This window comes from Pipistrellus kuhlii, unplaced genomic scaffold, assembly GCF_014108245.1.
Source record: "Pipistrellus kuhlii isolate mPipKuh1 unplaced genomic scaffold, mPipKuh1.p scaffold_m20_p_17, whole genome shotgun sequence".
In the NCBI taxonomy this organism is placed as follows: domain Eukaryota; kingdom Metazoa; phylum Chordata; class Mammalia; order Chiroptera; family Vespertilionidae; genus Pipistrellus; species Pipistrellus kuhlii.
The window spans coordinates 20349929-20375468 of NW_023425482.1; the positions used below are offsets into that span (position 1 = coordinate 20349929).

The following is a 25540-nucleotide window of genomic DNA, read 5'->3' on the forward strand; positions in this document are numbered from 1 at the left end:
AGCTCCTGACGTGTGGTAGGCCAGAACAAACCTGGACTCAAAGCGACAACCCAGGCTTCCTCTCTGTACATAAAGAGCCCGACTGACTGGGAAACGGAGCAGCAGAGAAATGAGCAGCACCCAGGACAACAGCGTCATCATGCGGTACACAGCCCGCATGAGGCTTAGGGGTGGACTGGGGAACAAAAAGCTTCCAAGAGATGACCACATAGATGCTTCTAACTCTCTATCCCTCTCCCTTCCTCTCTGTAAAAATCAATAAAATATGTTATAAAAAAGAAAAGGCTATCAGCATCACTTGCTTCGTGCTTCCAGTATGATAAGGACCGTGATGAAAGCAGGCTAAGGAGGGGTCCCTGGCACCCTTAATAAGAACATGTTTTAGGCACTAGAAGCCAAAGTGTAATGGGTAGAAAAATGAATGACCAGTGAAATACACACTATTCCCTCAAGAAATGTCCCAGGAAGGCAGAGGGAAGCAGGGAAGAGCTCGTTGGTGGCATCTGTGAGTGGAGAGGAAAGAAGCCTGTGCAGAGAGGGCTCCAACGGGGGAACAGCACCAAAGAGAAGGGCCAGCTGATGCACCACAGTGCCGAGGAAGGAACGTGTGCAACCTTGACACCAGGGAGCAGAGTGAGCCCGGCACGGCTCCTCTCTCCCAAACAACAGGAAGGCCAGTCTCTGCACAGAGAGGAGAGAAGGAGCCTCCCCATGGGCCTCCGTGTTTTCTGTGAAGTGAGGGGAAGAGTCACCTTGTCCCAGCACCAGGCCCACAGCCAGTGCTCGCTAATCATTCACTGAAGGAATGAATCCTGGGGCTGCACCGTAACCCACAAGGGGCCTAGAAGCTGGTTCCTGACAGCTATTACCTTCTTCTCTCCCACCTCCTATCAATCTGTCCTTGGCTAGAGCATCATCCCCATTTGCCAAGGTCATGGGTTTGATCCCAGGTCAGGGCACATACAAGAATCAACCAATGAATGCATAAATAAATGTACAATAAATGGATATTCCTTTACTTCTCTCTCAACTTTATAAATAAAAGCATGAGCACCGAAACCAGTTTGGCTCAGTGGATAAAGCATTGGCTTGCGGACTGGTGTGTAGGAGGCAGCTGATCAATGATTCTCTCTCATCGATGTTTCTAACTCTCTATCCCTCTCTCTTCCTCTCTGTAAAAAAATCAATAAAATATATTTAAAAAAAAAAAAAAAGCATGAGCTACCAGCACACAAACATTTGCACAAAGGCATGCACACTGATGTGCGCACACAAACACACACACACACACACACACCCTGTCTTTCTAAGAAAGGCAGGAAGGAAAGGAAGAGCTCTCACGGGCTCACCTAAAGCCTCAGAGGACAGCGGACGGAGTGTGTGACCAGAGAGGCAGGGACACAGTACCTTGATGAAGCAAGGATGGACGCATTGAGGCCCCCGAAGCAGGACAGGGCGACAGCGATGGGGATGGTCCAGCTGAACATCCCAAATGTCCGGTCAGCAAACGTCTGGGGGCGGAACACAGAGGCGCACTCAGCGTAGGACGGGGTTTCCTAAGCTCCCTGCCTCTAGGTGGTCGGGACAAACACGGTCACCGCTGAGCAGCCCACCCTCCGGCCAAGACCCCCTCACCTCCTCCCCTGCAGAGCTGGGGTGGCTGCGAAAAGATGGAACTGTTCGGTGTCATAGGGTGACGGGCAATGGGGGCTCCCCAGAGACTCACCACGGCCACGGCGTCACTGTCCAGGACGTCTGAAATGCTCAGCACTGTGTAATAGGCCACGTTGGTCAGAATGTAGATGAGCGTCACAATTGGCATAGAAATCCCGATGGCCAGGGGCAAATTTCTGTCAGCACAAGTGAGACGGGACTACCTAGAACCAACCTCTCCTTGGGGTCAGAAATCCCAGGGATTTTTTTTCTTTCTTTCTTTCTTTCTGACATTTAACAGTTCCCTGGCCTCTGGGTCTTTGAGATACCTCTTCCCCGTTATGTCCTAGGATGGGTATGTATCCCATGAGTCCCTGGGCTCTCTAGAGAGAAGGGGAAGAGAAACCTTTCTCTCATGGGCTCATGATCAATATCTGATGCTTGCCACACTGGGACCCATGAGTCCCACCGGAGGAGGACCAATGTCCTCTAGGGATCGGTGGTCAGGCTGAGTACCTGGCTGCCCAGAATAAACTTCTGGCTCCCCAGGCCACAAAGTCAGTGCCAGGGTGCAAGGCCCCAACACCTCAGCCCCAGCGAGGTCAAGGGCCTCTCCTTTAGGAAGAACCTGATCTTCTCCAGGATGACCACGAGGGTGAGGAGCCACAGCTTCCCTACCTTCACTCGTCCCCATCCTAACCCCTCACCCTCTGAGCTGGAGGAGGAGGGGGCGAGATGAGAGGCAGAGGGACAGGGGAGGGGAGAGGGCGGCCTTCCCTCCGCCGGCCGCTGCAGCCGCCGGGAGTGAGAGCTGGGGAGTGGGAGAGTGAGCCCGCCTTTACCTTTCTGGGTTTTTGATTTCTTCTGTTACAAAATTAAGGGTGTCCCAACCTGAGTAAGAGAAGAGGGCAGAGTAGTGGGCGAGAGAGAGGTTTCCCATGTCCCAGGAGGAACCCTCAAAGGCGTCCTGAAAGTGCTCAGAGTGTCCTGCGGGAGCAAAGCGGGGAGGGGGAGGGCGGTTCAGGGACGAGGAAGGGAAAGAAGGGGAAGAGGGAGGAGAGATGGAAGGTGTAAGAAGGGAGGAATGGGGAGAAGGAAGGAAGAGAAGATGGGAAAAAAGAGAAAGAAAGAGGGTCAAGAAAAGGAGGGAAAAGCAAGGGGAAAGGAAAAAAAAACACACACATAATTTAACACCAAAAAAGAAAAACAACTACCAGCTCCCTACAATTAACCCCACCCCTCTCTCGGAAAGTTCCTATTCCTTTACTAAAACCAGACAGACAGCCTCCGCTAAGGAAGGGGCCTCAGATGTGACCCCTGTTCCAAAGCCATGGTGAATTTCCACTTCCTGCAGTGCCTGCAGAGCAGGCCACACATCTTCCTCTTACTTCTTAGAAAGCACCCTGTCTACCATGAAAAAAAAGCCATTTTTCGATAACAACGACACTTCCTGTGGAACCACCTCTCTGTGCTCAGACCACCGCACAACTGGGCCCAGCGGTTGCTCCGTCTCACGGAGAGAGAACTCTGTGGCCCTCCTTGCCGTGGCCGAGGATGGGGGGCAGGAAATGACAGGTGGCGTAGGAACTAGGGTCTCACTTCTCCCTGTGGGCCTGGGGTTGACCTGGGTCACCTCCACCCTTGAAGCACCAGCCTAGGCACTTGGCATTCTCCTCAGAGACCAGACAGACTTGAAAGCCCGGGATGGGGCACCCCGCTGCCCAGTGGAGAGACTTCCTGGACACGCTGCAGGGTTCTAACAAGACCCAGGCTTCTAAGGGAGCCTGCTGCCACCCCCTCAGGAAGCCTAGACCCGTCCCTCCGTGCGGCAAAGACGGCTGGATGTTCCCGGGACTCCAGGGACGGCCGGAGGGTTGGCTGCACGTGCTAACGTGGCCCATGTGCAGAGGCGCTAGACCAGCTGCTCAGAAACTGCACGGGCACATCTTAAAAACAGACCTTTTTCAACTGCAAACCAACCAGCGTGTGATCCACTAGGTCTGGGATGGGGGGTCTCAGTGCTCCAGGTGGTTATAGACACAGCCACGTTCAGAGACGGTTGTAAAACGACACCCTGGGCCTGAGGGCTTCTCCGAAGACTCGGGAGACCCTGGGAGGCCTGTTACCCTCACGGCCAGTGTGCTCTGATCCAGGAATGAAAAGCTTTTAGAGCCAGCTTGCAGAGAAGTCGGTGCCAACTTCACAATGCTTTAATATTTTTTTCTGAGAGCTGACTTTGGGAGGGAATTCTGCATAAGAGCAAGTCCATACCCTATATCCTCTCCCCACCACACACACACACATGCTTCCAGCTAAGTCTTCCTGCTTGCTGCCTGGCAATCACAGACCAAAAATAGGAGCCAGAACAGGGTTCGTTCTATCCTTGCTGTTTGTTTTTATGATCCAATTACCACCCAAGTTCCAGGCGCTCTCAGCCGGCTCCTTGCAGCGCTCCTAGCCTCCTCACAGGGAGAGCCCTGAGAGAGGGGCTGCCTCGTGTCCATTGGGCCACACCAGCCTGACCCCAGAGGCCCAGGAACAGATGTCCTGTCCTCACCGACACAGTCTACCACGGACAAAGCTCAGAGAGTCCCCACGCCCTCCTAAGGGGGTCCGGGACCTCCCGGAGTCACCCACCCTCCTTCCCACCGCAGGCCCCTCTTACCCTGGCACAGTTTCACCAGGCCCATGACAATGATGGCAATGAGCGCCAGGACCTTCGCGTACGTGAATGCATCCTGCACCCGGGTGCCCCATTTGACGTAGGCACAGTTCACAAATGTCAGCAGACCTGGAAGAGAAACCACACGGTCACCGGCAGGCTCCAGCTGAGGGCACAGAGGCCCCACCTCCTTTGCCAGAGTCTATGGCTTCTGCCCCGTCTGCCTAAAGCACATGTGTCAAACACAAGGCCCGCGGGCCAAATCTGTCCCGCCAGGCCTTGCAATGTGGACCGCACCGGGCTGTCATCACTGCACTCCGCTGCGTTTCCATCACAATGACAGTTTATGACTCTTCAGTAAACCATTCGGCCCACGATTTAGGCTGGATTTTAGATTTTGGCCCCTTCTCTGCTTGAGTTCGACACCCCTAGCCTAAAGCAAAGAGGCCAACGGCCAGTCAGAACCGGTACGGGCAAACGGAGGAACAGCTCCCAGGGGCCCGGGCGGAGCGTTCCCGTGAACAGCCCCTCACTGTTGACAGGATACAAAGGCATGACACATACTCATCAATTCTTTTTTGTTTTGCTTTTTGTTTTTGTTTTTTAATATATATTTTATTGTGTTGTGATTGTTGTTGTTTTTTTACAGAGAGAGAGGGATAGAGAGTTAGAAACACCGATGAGAAATATCGATCAGCTGCCTCCTACACACCCCCTACTGGGGATGTGCCCCCAGCCAAGGTACATGCCTTTGTCTGGAATGGAACCTGGGACTTTTCAGTCTGCAGGCTGACGCTCTATCCACTGAGCCAAACCGGTCATGGCTGTTTTGTTTTTTTTAATCCTCACCTTGAGGACATTCTTTTTTTTTAAAATATATTTTATTAATTTTTTACAGAGAGGAGGAGAGATGGATAGAGAGCTAGAAACATCGATGAGAGAGAAACATCGACAAGCTGCCTCTTGCACACCCTCTACCGGGGATGTGCCCACAACCAAATGTACATGCCCTTGACCGGAATCGAACCTGGGACCTTCCAGTCTGCAGACCAACGCTTTACCACTGAGCCAAACCGGTTTCGGCAAGGACATTCTTTCTATTGATTTCCAGAGATAGTAGAAGGTAGGAAGGAGGGGGAGGAAAGGAAGAGAGAGAGAGAGAGAACATCGACGTGAAAGGTACATGCCCTTGACAGGGAAATGAACCTAAAACCCTTCAAGTCCGTCCGACTGCTCCAACCACCGAGAAAAACTGGCCAGGGCCACATTCATAAATTCTGACAACCAGACCATTTCTGGAAATTTCTCCCAGGCCCACTCAGACTCCCAAGGTCCTAAACCACCCAAGGCACAAGGCCTGCTCATAGCCACCTTAGAGAGCAGAGACAAGAGGCCCGTTAATAAATGAGGTGCGTTTGAATGTAGCTGGCAGGTCACCGGGGAATTACACTGTTTGTGTATGAGTGTAAAAAAGAGATCTGGAGGTAGATTTGGAAATCCGACTTCTGGAGTTGTTGTGGGGGTGGGGGCAGGGGGCAGAGAAGGCAAAAAAATAAATAAAATAAAAAAGAAATCTGTCATGTGCCTGAGCATTTCACACACGTCCTGTCCATTAATTCTCACAGCCCCAACATATAGACGTTCCTGTTTCCATTTTACAGAGGAGGAAAATGAGGCTGAGGGGTCCATGAGGAAACACGGGCCCCGCTGACCGCTCCGTCCCCACGATTCTCGGGGGGGCATGAGCAGTGAGCTCACTGGGCATCCCCTGGGCTCCTGTCTGCACCATGGCTGTGTGTTCCGGCTCCTCACACACCTCAGCGATACCCAGGCCCTGGGAGGAGGGTCTCGGCACCTTACCCCCAGTAAACAGGTACGGCTCTGATCCACAGGGAAGGCACAGAGCAAAACACCAGGGGCTCCAGACCACCCCGACCTATTCCTACCTATTTTTCACTCTGCTTCACCTGTCTCTCTCTCTCTTTCTCTCTCTTTCTTCTTTCTCTCTCTCTCTCTCTCTCTCTCTCTCTCTCTCTCTCTTCTCTCTCTTTCTCTCTCTTTCTCTCTCTCTCTCTTTAATATATGTTTCTATTAATTTCTGAGAGGAAGAGATAGAAATGTCAATGATGAGGAGAATCATTGATTGGCTGCCTCCCGCACGCCCCACACTAAGGGGATCAAGCCCACAACCCGGGCACGTGCCCCTGACTGGAATCGAACCCAGCACCCCAGGTCAACACTATCCACTGAGCCAAACCGGCCAGGGCCAGACTCTCTTTCCTGGTGCCCGATACACAGGAAAAAGAAACGTTCTCCTCTCCGCCTGCCACAGCCGCAGCAGCTCGCACTTTCAAGGTCTAGCTCTACCCCCACTTCCTCGGTAAAACCTTCCCCAAACAGACCCGCCAGCGCCGCGCCCTGCGGTATTCTCACTTCACAGCACAGCCCAGTGCCTCAGGCTTCAGTCACTGGGGCCTGTCTCAGGAAGGTCTGTCTCTCCCTGGGGCGTTTGGGTGGTGCTTCTCGAGGACATCATAATTCTTAGGGAGGAAAGAAAGCATTTTGTTTTCTTAAGCTTATTGCCAGACTGAGAGGGGAAATGGTGACTGAAATGGTGACTCAGAATCAAGCCCGGGATGACCTTCACTGCCCATGAGTTCCCCGGAACAAGGCAAGTGTCCGGAACTTGGACATCCTTCCAGTCCATGGAGAGGAAGGCGAGGGCCGGCCGGTGGCTGAACGGCCTGGGAAACACTTGGAGAGCTTTCACTCCGCGCTCTGGCAAATGGCACAGGTGCCTGCTGGTACAGCCATAGGAGGTGGGGGCGGTGTGAGGGTGAAGGTCAAGGGGAAGGGGAGAAGACCAGAGGAAGGCATGCTGCTGCAGGGCTTCCCGGGGAGCTTCCCTGCTAACCAGTGCGTGGGGCTGAGGCTGGACCAGCTGTCAGAGGATTACCTAGCTAACGGCCACCGGTAATCCATCTGCAGGCCCTCGCGCAATACAGTAAGCACACTGCGAGGTGCCGGCCTCCCTCCCGGGCTCCTTCGGGGAATGGCTCCCCCTCCTCTCTTGTGCCAGACACGGGACCCCGGCCGAGCCTGTGGGATCATCCTCCCCAGGGACGGGGAGTCGGAGACCCAGAGACAGAAGCATAGCAGCAGGTCCGTCACCTACAAACCCTGCAGCAAAGGAACCACAGGAAAGCAGAGGAAGGAAGCAGGACCGCGGAAAGAAGAAGTGAGAGGGTACACACCTTGTGGTAAAAGTCTGACACAGAAGGCAGAGAGAGAGGTAAGAGACAAAGACGGGGAGGCAGAGGCAGGGAGAAAGGGACAGAAAGAGGGAGACAGGTGGACATACACAGGAAGTGACTGCTCCCGGCTCGAAGCATGAAGATGTGGCTGCAAGATGGGGAGAGAGGCTGACATACTCCTCAGCCACACAAACGGGCGCTGCCTCGCACTTCTGCTCCTTCTCCCACCCTCCGCCCTGCCACACCCTTCCCCCCCCTCTCTGCCCACAGTGGGGATTCACCACGACTAGTGCTGCCAGTGCTGAAGGAAGGAGGGAAGGCTATGCCTCCTGCCTCGTGGGAGTCCCTGCAGAGCGCCTACTGAAAGACCGGCTGGACAGTACCATTGGTCACTGTGGCTGCCTCTGAAGAGGAAGACTAGCGCTCGGAGAGGGAGACCTTTTCCATCGTACGCCCTTCTATACTTACACTTATTTACCATGCACAGGTGCTTCTTTCTCAATAAAAATAAAAATACTTAACCAACAACACGCAGCCAGCCAGGGAGCAGGGTCTGGAATAGGATGGGGCAGGGCACCTGGGACACCACAGCTAGGGAGGCCCCCCTGTCAGAGGGCCCCGGGCAAACCGTCCTCAAACGCTGGCCCCAGCGCCGGGCCTGCTTCCCCCCCGCGCTCAGCCCGGCAGGGAACAGGGAGCGCTGGGAACAGTCTGCCGGGCAGCAGTCGAGGCCTCTGAACATTTTCCTGATTCTGATTAAGAAATAGCCGAACCACCATTTGCCCACCATCCAGAACTGAAATACCATAGCTGACATGCACACATAAGGAACTGTTTGGGTCTCTAAAGAACCGGTGGCCCAGAAAGAAACTCACTACAGACTGATTCATATGCCTTTCAGCATAACCATGATTGCTTGTCTCAATTTTGATTCTTATACTTCCAGTAGGACATGATCTCACTCATCTGGGGGAAATGGTGAACAGCATAGGCTGATGAACAAGAACAGACCCAGAAATAAGGAGCCATGGGTCAGACTGTTGAACATCAGAGGGAGGGTGGGGATAAAAGGGAGAGATCAACCAAAGGACTTATGTGCACACATATGAGCCTAACCAGTGGTCAAGGACAATAGGGGGGTGGGAGAAAGAGGGGGGGGGGATTAGAATGGAGGGTTGAGGACAAATATATGATACCTTAATCAATAAAGAAATTTAAAAAAAAAATTGCCGAAACTGGTTTGGCTCAGTGGATAGAGAGTCGGCCTACAGACTGAAGGGTCCCAGGTTCCATTCTGGTCAACAGCACGTACCTTGGTTGTGGGCACATCCCCAGTAGGGGGTGTGCAAGAGGCAGCTGGTCGATGACTCTCTCTCATCGATGTTTCTATCTATCTCTCTCCCTTCCTCTCTGTAAAAAAATCAATAAAATATATATTTAAAAAAAATTTTTTTTAAAGAAATTAAAACTTCTAATTAAAAAGCAGTTTAATTAGTGGGTAGTCATGTCCAAGGCCAGTATCTTTTGCATCTCAGATAACACACCTGTGGAATGTCAGGGTACCTTGTAACTTCCGTTTTTCCAGACCTCTCAAGGCACAACCAATGTGTCAGGGCACCAGGGTAGAGACCAGAAATTCCCTCCTTGTTAGCCGTTAACTGTTGTTAATTGTTATTAATCTTATTAATTGTTGACTGTTAACTATCCTGTACCTATGTAAAAGAAGTGTGTGTGTCGAGCCCAACTGGTATGACTCAGTGGTTGAGCATCAACCTATGAACCAGGAGGTCAGGGTTCAATTCCTGATCAGGGCACATGCCTGGGTTGCGGGCTGCAGGAGGGAACATGCAGGAGGCAGCCGATTCTCTCTCATCATTGATATATTTTTTTAAAATATATTTTATTGACTTTTTTTACAGAGAGGAAGAGAGAGGGATAGAGTTAGAAACATCGATGAGAGAGAATCGTCGATCAGCTGCCTCTTGCACACCCCCCATTGGGGATGCCCACAACCAAGGTACATGCCCTTGACCAGAATCAAACCTGGGACCTTTCAGTCTGCAGGCCGACACTCTATCCACAGAGCCAAACCGGTTTTGGCCATCATTGATATTTCTATCTCTCTCCCTTCCTCTCTGAAATCAATAAAAATATTTTTTTTTAAAAAGAAAATGAATGTTATAAAAAAAAAAAAAATATGTGTCTGTCAATTTAATTTTTATCCAATCCCAGAGTTTTCCTGCTTTGCTTTCTCCCACCTCCCTAACCTATCACCAATGGATTTCATGTAACTCACTTACACCTTCTCCTTTGAATATAATATACAGAACAAGATGAAAACTGCCATTCTCTGGAGCATTATCCCAATACGTTGAAATTCTGCTTCCCAGCTGTGGTCGACAGTTTGGCTCAAATAAACTCACAAAAATTCTTCACACGTTTGAATGTGTTCATACATTAGCAATATGGGTAACACCTCAGGGAATCTCTTTAAAGGGTGAGGCCTGCCTTTCTTCCTGTCAGCCACGATGCAGGCATGACAGCGTGAGCCTGAGTAGCCAGCCTGGACCGCCAGCTAGAAGTCACATGCTGAGGGCAGGCCCGGAAGGCAGAGAGAAGCAACCCGGCTCCCTGAAGGTTTACGAAGTCCTCCTGCAAGCCCCCGCTGTCTGCTTCTCACGTGTGGGAGAAATAAACTTCAGTGTGCGTGAGCCATGCTGCTTTTGGTTTTCAGCGTCTGAAACACAAACTAATCCTGAATAATGCATGTGTCCTCAGACAGACCCGCGCCGCTCATGTTCTCTGACGAGGAAATGGCCGGACAACCTGAAGCTGTAGTCCCGGTTCTGTGGACACTCACAGCTCCCTCTTCCCACAGGCCCCAGGGAGGGGAAGGAACTGTTCCATACCCTCCTCCTCCTCCTCTCCTCCCCCTCTCCCTCCTCCTTCCCTTCCTCCTCATGGTCGGCTTTGACAAACAAACCCTCAGGGGCAATGGAGTCTCAACCGTGAGGAGGCCTCTGCTTTGATGCCTCTAGGTCAGTGGTGAACCGACTTCCTTGTTGAAACCGTCACAGCAAATACTCGCCAATGATGTGTGTGAGGCTACATAAAAAGCAAGATCCCACGGAGATAAACGTACTGACAATAACTAAGCCAGAACCATACACTTCTGAGGTCAAACCAAGGTCTGGGCACCTAGACTTACAATGCTGGGCACCTGGCCAGAGAGGGGTCCTTTGGACCTCAAGAACTACCGCCCTAGCTGGTGTTGCCCGGTGGTTAGAGTGTCGTCCTGTGGAACAAAGGGTCTCTGGTTCGATTCCCAGTCAAGGACACATACCTGGGTTGCAGGTTCAATCCCCAGCTGGGTTTGTGCAGGAGACAACCGATGTTTCTCTCTGTCTCTCCCCCTCCCCTGCCTCTCTCTCTAAAATCAATAGAGCTGAAACCGGTTTGGCTCAGTGGATAGAGTGTAAGCCTGCGGACTGAAAGGTCCCAGGTTCAATTCCGGTCGGGGGCAGGTACCTTGGTTGTGGGCACATACCCAGGGGGGGATGTGCAGGAGATAGCTGATGGATGATTCTAGCTTTCTATCCCTCTCTCTTCCTCTCTGCAAAAACTCAATAAAATATATATTTTTTAAAAATAAAGATTTTAAAATAATAATAATTTTTTAAAAAGTCAATAGAAAAAAATATCCTCAGGTGAGGATTAACAAACAGAAAAAGGAGTTCTCAACATTTGGTGGTAGATTAAGGGTGATCTGAGGCTCAGTTAATTTTCTCCTTGATGAATATGTTTTATAATCAGAAAACCATTCCTTTTTTAGAGAGCTCAGTCAGGCCAGAATCCCCCTGGCCCAATCCTATCAGATATATAACTGTGTTCCCACCCCCCCCTCTTCCCTGGGACATCTGTGGAGGGGTTCCTTTAACATTTGTCTGTAACAAATGCCTTACAGTGAGGAGGCACAGTGTACGGTACAGCCCTTCATACTCCGGTGCTCTCGATCTATTTTTAACCCTGAGGATAAATTACATATACTGCCAAGACTTTTGCCAGCAGAGATATGGAAAGAACACAGGATAATCAAGTGTCTCTGGCAGCACAATGCTAAGGAACACAGGGAATCGTGGGCCGCTCCGCAGCTAAATAAAACACAAACTCTACAGGACCGGGGAAATTCACAGCAATCTCTTCCCTTCCCGTGACTTCACACAGAATCCCTCCTTACCGCCTCGGAGGGGAAAATGAAAATAAAGAGGGATCCACTGGGATCTCTTAGGTTCTGTCCTCAAAACACCAAATGCAGGGTTAGAAGCCATCCACCTGCCTCTCACTGGCCCCAGGCAGGACTTGTTTACAAAGTCAGGGCAAAGAAATCTGAAACAGCCGAGACCGGTGTGGCTCAGTGGATAGAGAATCGGCCTGCGGACTGAAAGGTCCTGGGTTCGATTCCGGTCAAGGGCATGTACATTGGTTGCGGGCACATCCCCAGTAGGGGGTGTGTAAGAGGCAGCTGATCGATGTTTCTAACTACTATCTCTCTCTCTTCCTCTCTGTAAAAAAATCAATAAAATATAAAAAAATTTTAAAAAGACAAGAAAAGAAATCTGAAGCACCAAAGGGTTGGAAAAGCCATTTGGTGTGGTGCCTGGCTGTGGCGGTGGCAGGAAGAAGGGGCTGAGGTCCCGGGGAGAGGACCACAACCTAGAGAAGGCCGTTTCCTCACGGACGCCTTGAAACTGGCTTCAGATAAAAAGCTGGGAAGCAAAATAACATATTTTTTTTTTTTTAGCAGCATAGTCAAGGCCTCATACTTAGGTTTTTTTTCTGGGTGAAGTTCTAACCAGTGATATCAATTCCAATCAAAACACCTACAAGACGAATAACACCAGTAAGACGTGCGCCGGCCTGTCCCAGCCGGGGGAACAGGACTCAGGGACAGCCCAGCGTGGAAGGAATGCGAGGCTCTAACCGCCTCACACAAACAAACGTAAACTTTTCCCATCCCGTTCGCTCTTCCCCCTCATCTCAGGACCACATGACTTCGATGAAATCACTTCTTGAGCCCGGCGGGCATGGCTCAGTAGTTGAGCACTGTCCTGTGAACCAGAAGGTCACGGTCCGATTCCCGGTCAGGGCACATGCCCAAGGTTGTGGACTTGACCCCCTAGCAGGGGTGTGGGGGGGAGGGGGCCTGATCAATGCATTCTCTCTCATCATTGATGTTTCTATCTCTCTCCCTCTCCCTTCCTCTCTGAAATCATTAAAAATATACGTATTTTAAATATATATATATATATTTTTAATATATTTTATTGATTTTTTACAGAGAGGAAGAGAGAGGGATAGAGAGTTAGAAACATCTTTTTTTTTTAATATATTTTATTGATTTTTTACAGAGAGGAAGAGAGAGGGATAGAGAGTTAGAAACATCGATGAAAGAGAATCATCGATCAGTTGCCTCTTGCACACCCCCCACTGGGGATGTGCCCTCAACTAAGGTACATGCCCCCGACCGGAACCGAACCTGGGACCTTTCAGTCCGCAGGCTGACGCTCTATCCACTGAGCCAAACCGGTTTCGGCTAACTATATATATATATATATATATATTTTTTTTTTTTTCCAAAAAAGAAATTACTTCTGAAGAGATATAATACCTCTTTTCCTCCCAGCGAGCAGTATATAAGGTGCCATGAGCATTATTCAACGAGCCGCCACCCCCCCCCCCCCCCCCCCCCAGCACTCCCCAGGAGCCCGCACACTTACATATGCAAGCGGCAGCGAGCAGACGGCAGGCCAGGTAAGGGGGCTCGCAGGTGGGGAAGGAGGGCTGGATGATGTAGTTGGCAAAGGTGATGGCGATGATGGCCTGGCTGGTGGGCTCCACGATGAGCAGGGAGGCCCACAGGCGGATGAAGGCGATGAAGCCGCCGAAGGCCTCCAGGATGTACGCGTAGCTGGCCCCGGACTTGGTGATGGTGGTCCCCAGCTCCGCGTAGCAGAGGGCGCCCACCACCGAGAAGAGCCCGCCGATGGCCCAGACCACCAGCGACAGCCCGAAGGAGGCGGTGTGCACCAGCACGCCCTTGGGCGAGACAAAGATCCCCGAGCCGATCATGTTGCCCACCACCAGGCTGACCCCGTTCAGCAGCGAGATCTCCTGCTTCAGCTGCATGCTCTCCGTGGCCCCCCGGGGCACCACGCTCTCCTCATCCTCCCGCGACCGGTTGGCCTCGGCCATGAACTGGTAGGTGGACTCCGTGCTCTCCCTGGATTCCATGGCCAACGGCTCCCTCGCGCCCGTGCGGACGACAGCCTGGCAGGGAACACGAGTGTGTCAGTGCAAGGCAGGGCCTTGGGGAGCTGCTCCTTTAGACCCCGGCAAGGCAGGCAGCTTTCCCTGCCCACCTGTGACGCGGGAACAGCACGCCTCATACACGGGTGCAAAGTCAATGAGCCTGTCTGTTTCCACCACGGGGCTCTGGGCAATGAGTAGAGACCGCTCCCAAGAAAGATACCAGAAGAGATCAGGCAAAGATACGGAGGCTACTGCCAACATGAGGTGCCTGGCTGGACGCCCAGGCCAGGCTGGCATTCAGTTTAGCCAGAGCACAGGTTTCTCCTGAGACGTAGTGTTTGCAGCTTGAAACCTGCAAACCTGCCCTGCAGAGAAGACCAGGGCCCAGGCACCAGGTTCTCACACAGCCCTAGCCAGCCTGAGCGGCTTCTCGCTGTCCATCCCCAGGGAATCCTGCCCGCTCACCTCCACCCCAGCGTAACTGATTTCTGCAGCATCCAGCCACCTGTGGGGAAGTCTGCAGCTGCTGCCAGGCTAGCAGAGAGTGTGAGCCTGTGGCGGGAAGGGCCAGGAGGATGCTAAGACAAGGGCACATCACTATCGCAGAGACGGGACCAAGGAGAAGACCCTCATGAAGATACACCCCCATATGTTGCTCTTTCCAAAATACCACCTTACTTCCTCCATTGCTCTGTGCCCAATTCAACACCTTTCTCTCTCCGGAGTGCCCAGAGAGGGCTAGCATAATAAGACCAGGCGGAGAAAGAATATTCAGAGGGGCATTCTAACGTGGAGCTCATCTGCTAAGGGCTTATCTGCTTTTCTCCTCAGCACGCCCCTCACTGCCACCTGAGTCGCAGAGAGATTCTCCCAGAATGGGATCCAGAAGTCTCCACACCCAATCAAAGCTGTAAGGTTCCTCTTATCCCCCAACCTGGTTTTGGAAGGCATGCTAAAGGGAGATGGAACACACACACACACACACACGCACACGCATGTACGCACACGCATGCATGCACAATACCACCTTTGGATTAGAGTTGGGCCAGTCCAGAAACCTCAAGGAAGCTGGATCCTACACCAGCCTACCTATGAAGGACCCAGAATCTGTCAGAGGAAGATGGCACCTTCTTGACCCTCCACTCAGCACGGCCTTCTTCTCCCCCCCCTCACTTCCTGTGCCCTGGAGTCAAGAATTCAGATGCCCTGCTCCTGACTCACCTTCGGGAGAAAGGAATCCGGTAGGCCCTGTAATCCCACCCAGGAATCAGTCCTTCAGCGGCATGGAGGTCCTCCCATGGATAAGAACGGAATCTCAAACCAAGCATGAATGAATCACTACGTCCGCTTCCCGGAAGCCTCTGATCTGCTGCACAAAATGGATGTGCCAGCGCCTGGCCTCACGGCGCTCAGCGCCAGGGAATCAGGGCCTTTGAGAGGGAGCAGTTCTCCACTCGCCACAGCCTCACCCCAAACTCCTGCCCTGCCTATCCCAGGCCCCTTTCAGACCACAGACCTGAGCCCAAGTGGGGAAAAAAGCTCCTCTGGCTCAGTGGTTGAGCATCGATCTATGAACAAGGAAGTCACAGTTTGCTTCCTGGCCAGGGCACATGCCTGGGCTGTGGGCTGGATTCCTGGTGTGGGGCGTTGGTCAATGCTTCTCTCTCATCACTGATGTTTCTGGCTCTGTCTCTCTCTTCCTCTCTGAAATCAATAAAAATATGTGTTTTTTTTAAAAAAAGAATAAACAACAAACTCCTTTGGGTCATAAGTAAACCCTCCGCCACTCCCGGAGGAGTGAGCCGGGCTACCTCTGACAGGGCCTGGCTGGAAGGAGGCACCACTTTCGCTCCCGGCACCACGCCTGCAGCTTTCCCTATGCGGGCACGTGGGAACTCATTTGTTTGCACGTGTCTGCCAGGTGAGGCCAGGCAGGAAAACAAAACAAGGAAATAGCGGAGGAGCCTATATTCTCACCGTCTAGGCCAGAGAGACCGGGGCTGCTTGTTCTGACACAGGAGCAGAGCCGGCTCCAGGGACCACGCCAGCCTCCCCCTGTCCCGTCAGACCCTACAGGGTGTTCTATTTGGACCTCTGTGTGGGTTCGCTATTTCCCAACGCTGACTCCTGTCCTACAATCTAAGTCAATTCTGACGCTAACTACCCCGAGATAGTATCAGATTCCACAGGTTAGGGCTCGGTCCCACAGACCTGCGCCCACTTACCACTTCAGATGCCAATCACAAGTCCAGGTGGTTACCAGCGCTTTTGACTGACCGGCTGTAAGTTGGGGGTTCCTACTACCCTCTCCTTGAGTTCAATTAATTTGCTAGAGCAGCTCACAGAATTCAGGAAAACCTATTAGATTACCAGCAGAGTAGGGTTCCTAGCAGCTGCTGCCGGCTGCAGGCCGAGCCTTCCTCCCTTCACAGGTCACCTGCCACCGCCTCTGCCTCCAGGGCCTCCCTCCCTTCCCCCAGCCGGCCCCGCCCCCTGGTCCAACTCCCAGAGGAACTCTCAGTCAGGAGACAATTTGCATACTATGTTCTTATTATATAGGAAGGTTATAACTGAGGTTTTTCCTCCACAGACCTCAATGGAGGCTCATGAGAAATACTAGACAGGCCAAAACCGGTTTGGCTCAGTGGATAGAGCACGGTCTGTGGACTGAAGGGTACCGGGTTCGATTCTGGTCAAGGGCATGTACATTGGTTGCGGGCACATCCCCGGTAGAGGGTGTGCAGGAGGCAGCTGGTCAATGTTTCTCTCTCATCAATGTTTCTAGCTTTTTATCCCTCTCCTTTCCTCTCTGTAAAAAAATCAATAATATATATATATATATATAAAAAGAAAGAAAGAAAGAAAGAAAGAAAAAAAGAAAGAAAGAAAGAAAGAAAGAAAGAAAGAAAGAAAGAAAGAAAGAAAGGAAGAAAGAAAGAAAGAAATACTAGGCAGGAGACTAGAGAAAGCCTAGCAGCAGTACTAGCCTGAAGAAAGCAGCCACTACTCTGTGAAGAAAACAAAGGTCTGCCTGGTCCATTCTCTAAAGTAGGGGTGTCGAACTCAACCAGAGAAGGGGCCAAAATCTAAAATCCAGCCTAAATCGCGGGCCGAATGGTTTACTGAACAGTCATAAACTGTCATTGTGATGGAAACGCAGCGGAGTGCAGTGATGACAGCGCGGTGTGGGCCACATTGCAAGGCCTGGCGGGACGGATTTGGCCCGCGGGCCTTGTGTTTGACACATGTGCTCTAAAGAAGGAAAATATTGCCCAGCTGGTGTGGCTCATGGTTGAGGATCAACCCATGAACCAAGAGGTCACCAGTTCAATTCCCGGTCAGGGCACATGCCTGGGTTGTGGGCTAGATCCCCGGTAGGGGACAATGCAGGAAGCAGCCAACTGATGATGTTTCTCTCTCCTTTCCTCTCTGTAAAAAAAAATAAAAAATAAAAAATCAATAAAGATAAAAATACTAAACACCTGGGAAAAGGCAGCACACTGTCACTACCAAAATAGCTGAGGCAGAAAGTTCAGATCCAGAGGTAGAGCCTTAGAGGGTCCTACCTCTGGGGGCGGAGTAGGGTCACCCAGAAAGATCCATCCACTCCCAGAGCCAGGGAATCAGGGCCTGCCTAAGACCAGGCTGAACCAAAACAACTGTAGCAAGTACCCAGCAACAAGACTACTGTGGGAGGTGGTGTCTTGGGCACAGGGGCAGAAAGGCTTAAAGCTGAAAGTGGAGCATAAATACAGGGGGGGAAAAGACCTCCCTTCGCTTTCAGTGCACAAAAGAAAACCACAGCAACAACAAAACCCAAACACAACTCACCTCCTAACCAACTCAAACTTCTACACTAACCGCCTAGTAAAAGAAGAGGGTACTTACTTCCCAGAATGAATGCTATGCACCTACACCTGGCAATCAATAACAAACTACAAGCAACGCACAAAATAAAACAACAAAAACAACCCACTATCGAGAGGCAAAGTAATCAACAGGATAAGACTTAGAGATGACCCAGATATAGAAATTATCTACAGGAAAATTAAAATAACTATGATTATGCCGAAACCGGTTTGGCTCAGTGGATAGAGCGTTGGGTCTGTGGACTGAAAGGTCCCGGGTTGGATTCCGGTCAAGGGCATGTACCTTGGTTGCGGGCACATCCCCAGTAGAGGGTGTGCAGGAGGTAGCTGGTCGATGTTTCTCTCTCATCGACATTTCTAGCTCTCTATCCCTCTCCCTTCCTCTCTGTGGAAAATCAATTTAAAAAAACATATTAAAAATAATAATAAAATAAAATAACTATGATTATGTGAAAAGTAATATAAGCAAATATCAATTGGTCTGACATAAATAGATTGTTTAAAATATATTTAATTTAATTTATTTTATTGATTTTTTACAGAGAGGGAGAGAGACAGATAGCTAGAAACATTGATGAGAAACATCGATCAGCTGCCTCCTGCACACCTCCCACTGAGGATGTGCCCGCAACCAAGGTACATGCCCTTGACTGGAATCGAACCTGGGACCTTTCAGTCCGCAGACTGACGCTCTACCACTGAGCCAAACCGGCTTCGGCTAAAGTACTTTTTTGTTGTTTATTTTCCATTGCTTTAGAATGTAATTAGCCGCCTAAAGCAAAAATAGTAGTAATGTACTGTGGGCTTACATGTAAAAGCAAAATATATGACATCAGTACAAAGATAAGAAGGAAGAATTGAGAGTTATACTGTTGTGTTTTTATATGTGAAATTATGCAATTTAATTAAAGCAGACTGTGATTAATTAAAGATATACATTGTAGCTTTTACATGGACTGAAGGGTCCCAGGTTCGATTCCGGCCAAGGGCACATGCCTGGGGTTGCCGGTTCCATCCCCAGTAGGGGGCGTGCAGAAGGCAGCCAATCAATGCTTCTCTCTCATCATTGATGTTTCTATCTTTCTCTCCCTTCTCCCTTCCTCTCTGAAATCAATTAAAAAAATTTTTTTTTTTTTTTTAATCAGCAGGCAGGTTGGTCAATGGGAAAATAAATGGGGGACATATGTAATACTTTCAACAATAAAGACTAACAGTGCACTTTCCCTCCCCAGACTACACCCTGCCTTTCCTGTCTGTCCCCCTCCTTCCCCTCAAAAAATAAAAAATACAAATAAATATTTAATGAAAAGTAAATAAATAATTACATCAATAAAATAAAGCCAGCCAAGATCCAGAAGAGCTCAAAATGGAACGCCCCAACATAGCTCTTGTCTAAGTAGCTGCATGAATTCTGAGAAAAGTAAGATTGATACCTGCAATAAGACTGGATGCAGGAGATGGGGGCAGGTCAGGGCAGTAGACAGATTTCCAATGGGGAGAACACAGCTTTGGCTCCTACTATCTGCTCAGGATCAGGGCTGTTAGGAACCTGCCCTGAGGGACTGTCAGGACACATTCCAACCTGCTCAGCGGGCCTTAATCCCCTCCGGCATCCAGGCCCCTACAGCCCAGTCACACTGGATTACCTGCCGTTTCCTAAACTCTGGAGCCTGCCAGACACACACATCTTTGTTCTTTGTTCGTACTGAGCCCTTTAATTTTATTGACTTTCCACAGGGAGAAGGATAGAGAACTAGAAATGTCAATGAGAGAGAAACATCGACCAGCTGCCTCCTGCACACGCCCACCAGGGATGTGCCCACAACCAACAAACATGTCCTTGACTGGAATCGAACCTGGGACCCTTCAGTCCGCAGACCGACGCTCTATCCACTGAACCAAACTGTCGTCTTTAAAATCACTGTCAAAGACAACTTCCATTAAATCACTCAGTGTACCCTGGAAGTCCCTGTCTTGAAAAACCAGTATTAAACCCCACTTTAAGGACACAACATGGCTTCCTAGCAGGTTTCTATCCTATTTTCCCAAGCTCCTGCAGCAAATAATAAAAGAATTCACCAAACCACTAACATTTACTTATGAAAATGTAAACATAAAAGAATTAAATGCAAATTTTCAGGGGGAAAAGGGCTCTTTCAAAATTCAGTTGCGAAGAATATTTTACAAGCTGGAGTTTAAAAAAAAACAAAAACACTTTTATAATTGATAACTATGAGAGGGGAATGCTGTTAATAAACAGACCAAAATCTTCATGGTGGTAACACAGAGGACTATTTTTTTTTTTTAACTTTCTGAGTCTTAAAATTTTCCACAGTGAGTATGCATTCATTTTTTTAATGCTTAAACTTTAATATATATATTTATTGTACTTCTATCAAATAACAAAGAGTATGTGACTCTTTCTTTACGTTGGCCTTTTCACATGGGATGCCAGAAACCTCACGATTAAAATCCAGCTCCAAATTCAGGGAATACATACCCTTACTTTTCAACCGTATTTGCTATCTCGCCTTTTTCATGGCTTTGGTTTTCCATTTCTTTCTCTAACAACCTCCCTGCAAGATCGTTCCTTATAAACCACCACAATGACTCTTGAGAAAGAGATCATGTACTCTGTACTTTATTTATACAACAAAGTCTCCTCACTAGTATCGTGTTCCTAAAACTCTTTCCCGATCCCAAAGATCCGAGGAAGTGTGACTGAGAACAGAGCAATAACATTCACTTGTGAAGAAACGAGCAACCATCACCGTTTCACCTCATCCTAAGTGAAGAAGATAAAGTCTCCACACCAAGACCTAATCCCACTTGTCTGCCTTGGCCATTTAATCTCTGCAACAAAGAGTAACAGGTAATTCATCAAAAAAAAAGAGCTAGCAAGCAGCAGCCCCTATTTATCTTTGTAAAAAATAAAATAAAATCCTAAATGAAGAAGATAAAGTCTCCACACCAAGGCCTAATCCCACTTGTCTGTCTTGGCCATTTTATTGATTTTTTACAGAGAGGAAGGGAGAGAGATAGAGAGCTAGAAACGTCGATGAGAGAGAAACATCAACCAGCTGCCTCTTGCACACCCGCTACCGAGGATGTGCCCGCAACCAAGGTACCGGAATCGAACCTGGGACCTTTCAGTCCGCAGACCGAAGCTCTACCACTGAGCCAAACCGGTTTCTGTCTTGGCCATTTAATCTCTGCAACAAAGAGTAACACGTAATTCATCAAAAAAAAAAAAAAAAAAAAAAAAAAAAGAGCTAGCAAGCAGCAGCCCCTATTTATCTTTGTAAAAAAAACAAATACAAAAACAAAACCCAAGTTTTACAGGCACAGCCGGGACAGCACTCAATCACTGAGTCCAACTTGCAGGAGCGTCACGAAAGCAACGAGCCTAAAAGGAATCAGGGGACTAGCCCGGGGACCTCAAATCATTCACGACTAGACAGCTGCTGCTCCCACGTCCCGTGTCCCCAGATCATTTGCGTCACCTTCGGAGAAATTATTCACATCCCGGAGACAGAGGTCAGGAAATTTCCTGTACCAAGAAGTGCCAGGGAGGTTGGTCACAGAACTGCTATTTATTTATTTTCGGTCTGCCATAAAAGTCCACAGCAGCCAGTCAGGGAAGGAGGAAGATAGGAGATTAAAAAAAAAAAAAATCATGCTTGTGGTTTTCCACATATTTATCAGGACAGGAAAACCAGGTATAAAAATATACAGGACGGTCTGAGAGCCCAAAGCCGGGCAGTAAAACCATGAGCCGCTCCCCCCAGGTCTCCGCCCGAGCAGCCCGCAGAGATAAGCCCCCATGGCCCTCAGGGGCAGAGATTTCTTTCCCCGCGGAGGGCAGATTCCCTTTAGCGAACCCCGCCCGCACAAGAGGCACTCCAGAGGCTGTTCGCTACATGCTGATTCCTGCTTACAAGGACCATTACACAGGCCGGCTGTTTGCGCAGCGCTTGGAGGAGAATTCTCACCGCGTTTCACAAATGCCTCCTCCCGCTGTGACAAGAGATGGGCAAACACCGAGCAGGAGGCGGAGGCCCCGGAGAGAACCCTGATGGCAGGAGCGCCCGGTCTCTTCCCGCGTCCAGCAGGAGGGCACCCTACGCCGGCCCCCTTCCTCCCCCGGACCCCCTTCACCCCGCACCCCCTGCCCCCGCACCTCCTCCTCCTGCACCCTCTCCCCTCCCCACCCCCTTCACCCCGCACCCCCTGCCCCCGCACCTCCTCCTCCTGCACCCTCTCCCCTCCCCACCCCCTTCACCCCGCACCCCCTCCTCCCGCACCCCCTCCCCCTGCACCCTCTCCCCTCCCCACCCCCTTCCCCCCGCACCCCCTGCCCCCGCACCCCCTCCTCCCGCACCCCCTCCCCCTGCACCCTCTCCCCTCCCCACCCCTTGCCCCCACCCCCACCCCCGCACCCCTCGGCATCCCCCGCTCCGCTCCCGCCCCCCCACTCTCAGCCTCGCCCCCCGCCTCCTCAGGCTCGGAGCGCAGGTGCTTTCCCATCTGAAGGTTTGTTTCCTTTTTCCTTTCACAGTCCGGTCCCCGCTGCCTCCGCCCTCACACTCACTTCTTACACACTCAGTCACCCGCACACTGAGGGTCACACTCACACAGACTCACACACAAACATTCACACACACACACTGGGGTTCACACTCACGCAGCCACACACACACACACACACACACACACACACTGGGGCTCACACACACACTGGGGTTCACACTCACGCAGCCACACACACACACACACACACACACACTGGGGTTCACACTCACGCAGCCACACACACACACACACACACACTGGGGTTCACACACACACTGGGGTTCACACTCACGCAGCCACACACACACACACACACACACACACACACTGGGGTTCACACTCACGCAGCCACACACACACACACACACACACACACACACACACACACTGGGGTTCACACACACACTGGGGTTCACACTCACGCAGCCTCACACACACACACACACACACACATCATGTGGCCCGGCCCGCGCCCCACGCCCTTCCCCCGGCCCGCGCCCCGCACCCCGCGCCCCGCGCCCCGCGCCCCGCACCGGGAGCGGCCGCGGGGAGTCCCGCCCACAGGACGCGGCCCCGCCGCCCCCGCGCCCGCCCGCCCGGGCCGTTACCTCGCGGCCGCGGCACCAGGATGCTCGGTCGCGCCGCCGCCCCCGCCGCGCAGGCCCCGCCCCGCCACGTCACCGGCGGCCCCGACAGCGACCGCGCCGCCTGGGACCCGGCGCCGCTCCTCCGGGCCTGCGGGCGGCCGTCCCTCCGCCGGCCCGGCGCCCACGTGTGCGCTCCCGGCCTCTGCGCGCACTTGGCAGCCGGGCCCCGGGGCGGCCATGCCGGGCCCCAGGCGGCCGGGACCTGGCCCGGACACCGTGCCCAGCTGGCCAGCCTCTCCCCGGCGCGGCCCCGGGTCACCCCAGCCTCCCCTCGGGGGACTCCAGACGGGACGCTCCCGCGGGGAGTTCCGGCCCCACACCCCGCAACCAGGGGAACCGCAGACAAGGAGCTCTAAACGGCCTCCTCACCTGCCTCCCAGCCAACCCTCCACAAGATCCTAGGACTTGTCCTCCACATCCACTCAGACATCACCACTCATCTATTGAGACACACACACACACACACACACACACACACACACACACCCAGGCCCATGGATACTGCTGGGCTTCTGTAGCCAACCTCCAACCTCAGGCCTTTCTGGGGTTCAGGCTTGAGGACATGTTCCATCCTCATCTTGTCTGACCCTGCTGACACCCCTCACACACACACAAACACACACACACACACACACACTTTTCCTGTCCCTGTGGCTGCGCCTCCTCCGGCTCCTAGGGCTCCTTTTCTTCCAATGGCCTTGGAGTTCTTTCTGTCTGGGCCTCCTGGCCTCATCGGCAGCTGAGCACTCCCACTCAGCTTCCTGTCCACATGTCAAGCCCTGTCTCTCTCCGGGGCCGTGGGGAGTCATTTCCCCCAGAAATGTGTTCACAACTGGCACATCCTTTGGCTCCACACTAACCACACCCAAACCCCTGTTCCCCACCCCCCAGTGGCCCAGCCAGGGATGGGCAGCACTTGGACCCATCCTCCTCCCCCAGCGGTAATGGCCTCCCAATCCCTGTCCTGCTCCCCCTAACTCATCCCCACCGGGGCGAGGGTGCTCTGAAAAGACAGATTGGAATGACTTCATGTCTCCGCTGCCTAAAAACCTCCCATCCTCCTCCCTCCAGTGGACCTGAGATGAGCTTTGAAGAGCCCTCAATGGTGCCGCCCTCACACTCCCTGCTTGGAATACCTTTAAGTGTCAGTGAGAGTTTGTGCATACTTGGAGTCACTGGAGTCTAACCCTTTCTCTCCCTCCCCACCCTCCCCAGATCAGTTCTCCCTGCCTACCTGGCCAGGCAGAGAAAGGGCTATGGACACCTGTGTCACTCCATAGCAGCCAGTCCACGTGTCCTTGCAAAAGCCACACATATAAGACCTTCCAGCTCCCTGTGTTACCGGAAGAGGGACCAGGCCCGGAGCGGGTCTGCCTCCGGCCGGCCTGGTGCGTGTTGGGTTCTGGACTTCACGTGGAAAAGATTTCACACAGGAGGCCAGGTGACTTTAAGAGGACATTTATTGAAGCCGGGGACGGTGGGACACCCAAGGGCTTAGGGTACACGCATGTAGAAGAAGCATCAGGAGAGGACTCGCAGGGGAGTCAGAGGAAAGGGATCTTGGAGACAGGTTCAAGGGGGGTAAACCGGATCGAACGGCAGCCGCCCTTTGTTCCCCTGGTTGCAAGTGGGACCCTGAAGAGTTTAGGAGATGCCCGCCTGAGAGGGAGGAAAGGCCCGGGAGAAGACACCCTGGGTACTTGTCGTGAGGGTTTTCAAGACTGGGAGTTCACTGACACACCGTTACAGCAGCCCACCAGCGGAAAGCCCACTAGGTACCCAGTAAGTACTGAGTCAGACGGCCTCCAACACCATCAGTGTTCCCCAGGGTGTATTTACTCATCCTCATTCTTCATGTATTTATTCTTCCCCATTCTTCAGATGAGCACACTGAGGCCCAGGGAAGTCAGCGTAATACAGGATAGTAGGAAGCTAGGACAATTCCTTGGCGAGTGGAATGCGGAAACTGAGACAGGCAGCTGAACAATCTGGCCAAGCACTTTATGGTCAGATACAGATACAGAAGGTTACCAGGGTGGAAATCCCTGTTGCTTAGCAATGGCCAAAAAAACTGGTGCTGGACCTCGTCCCCAGGGTGGTCTTTCCAGCCCTGGTGTGTCCCTGGCCATGCGGGCTAATCCCCGCCCCTCACCCCCTCACCCCCCTCGACACGGCCCACCCCCCTTTCCTCCCTAGCGATAACAGATGACATTAGGCCTTGGTTGTATTTCAGCTCCAAGCCCATAAAAGCAGCAAAACCAGGTGCGAGAAGCCAGGACCAGCTGCGATAACCATTGGCCCTCTGTTCCCGGCGCCAACCAACCAGCGGCGACCGCGACCCTGAGAGTATGCACCTAGAAAAGCTGGTGACTATTCTATTGAGATCCTTCCCGAGGACCTCTCTCCTAAACTCTCAGCTTCTAAAACCCAAGCCCCAGGAATCAGCACCCACTCTTCCTCCCGGGAGCAGGCCCGGTGCGTCCCTAAGCTCTAAGGGACCCGAGACTTGCAACAATGGGGCCTTTCTTCTGGCTCCCCCGCCTGGCCCAGTTCTTTCTCCTAAAGTTCCTAGAG

General features: G+C 51.8%; 1 protein-coding gene across 1 annotated transcript in view; it reads right to left on the minus strand.

The window, feature by feature from the left end:
- Positions 1–23050, minus strand: part of SLC7A6 (solute carrier family 7 member 6) — a 30121-nt gene extending 7071 nt beyond the window's left edge. Inside the window, exons 1-6 of the mRNA XM_036441445.2 lie at positions 22928–23050; positions 13347–13896; positions 4319–4444; positions 2496–2640; positions 1727–1850; positions 1408–1511 (exon numbers count right to left, since the gene is read on the minus strand). Of these exons, the coding sequence (XP_036297338.1) occupies positions 1408–1511; positions 1727–1850; positions 2496–2640; positions 4319–4444; positions 13347–13860 (1013 nt within the window). The 5' untranslated portion in view covers positions 13861–13896; positions 22928–23050. The remainder of the gene's footprint in view (positions 1–1407; positions 1512–1726; positions 1851–2495; positions 2641–4318; positions 4445–13346; positions 13897–22927) is intronic.
- Positions 23051–25540: the final 2490 nt, after the last annotated feature.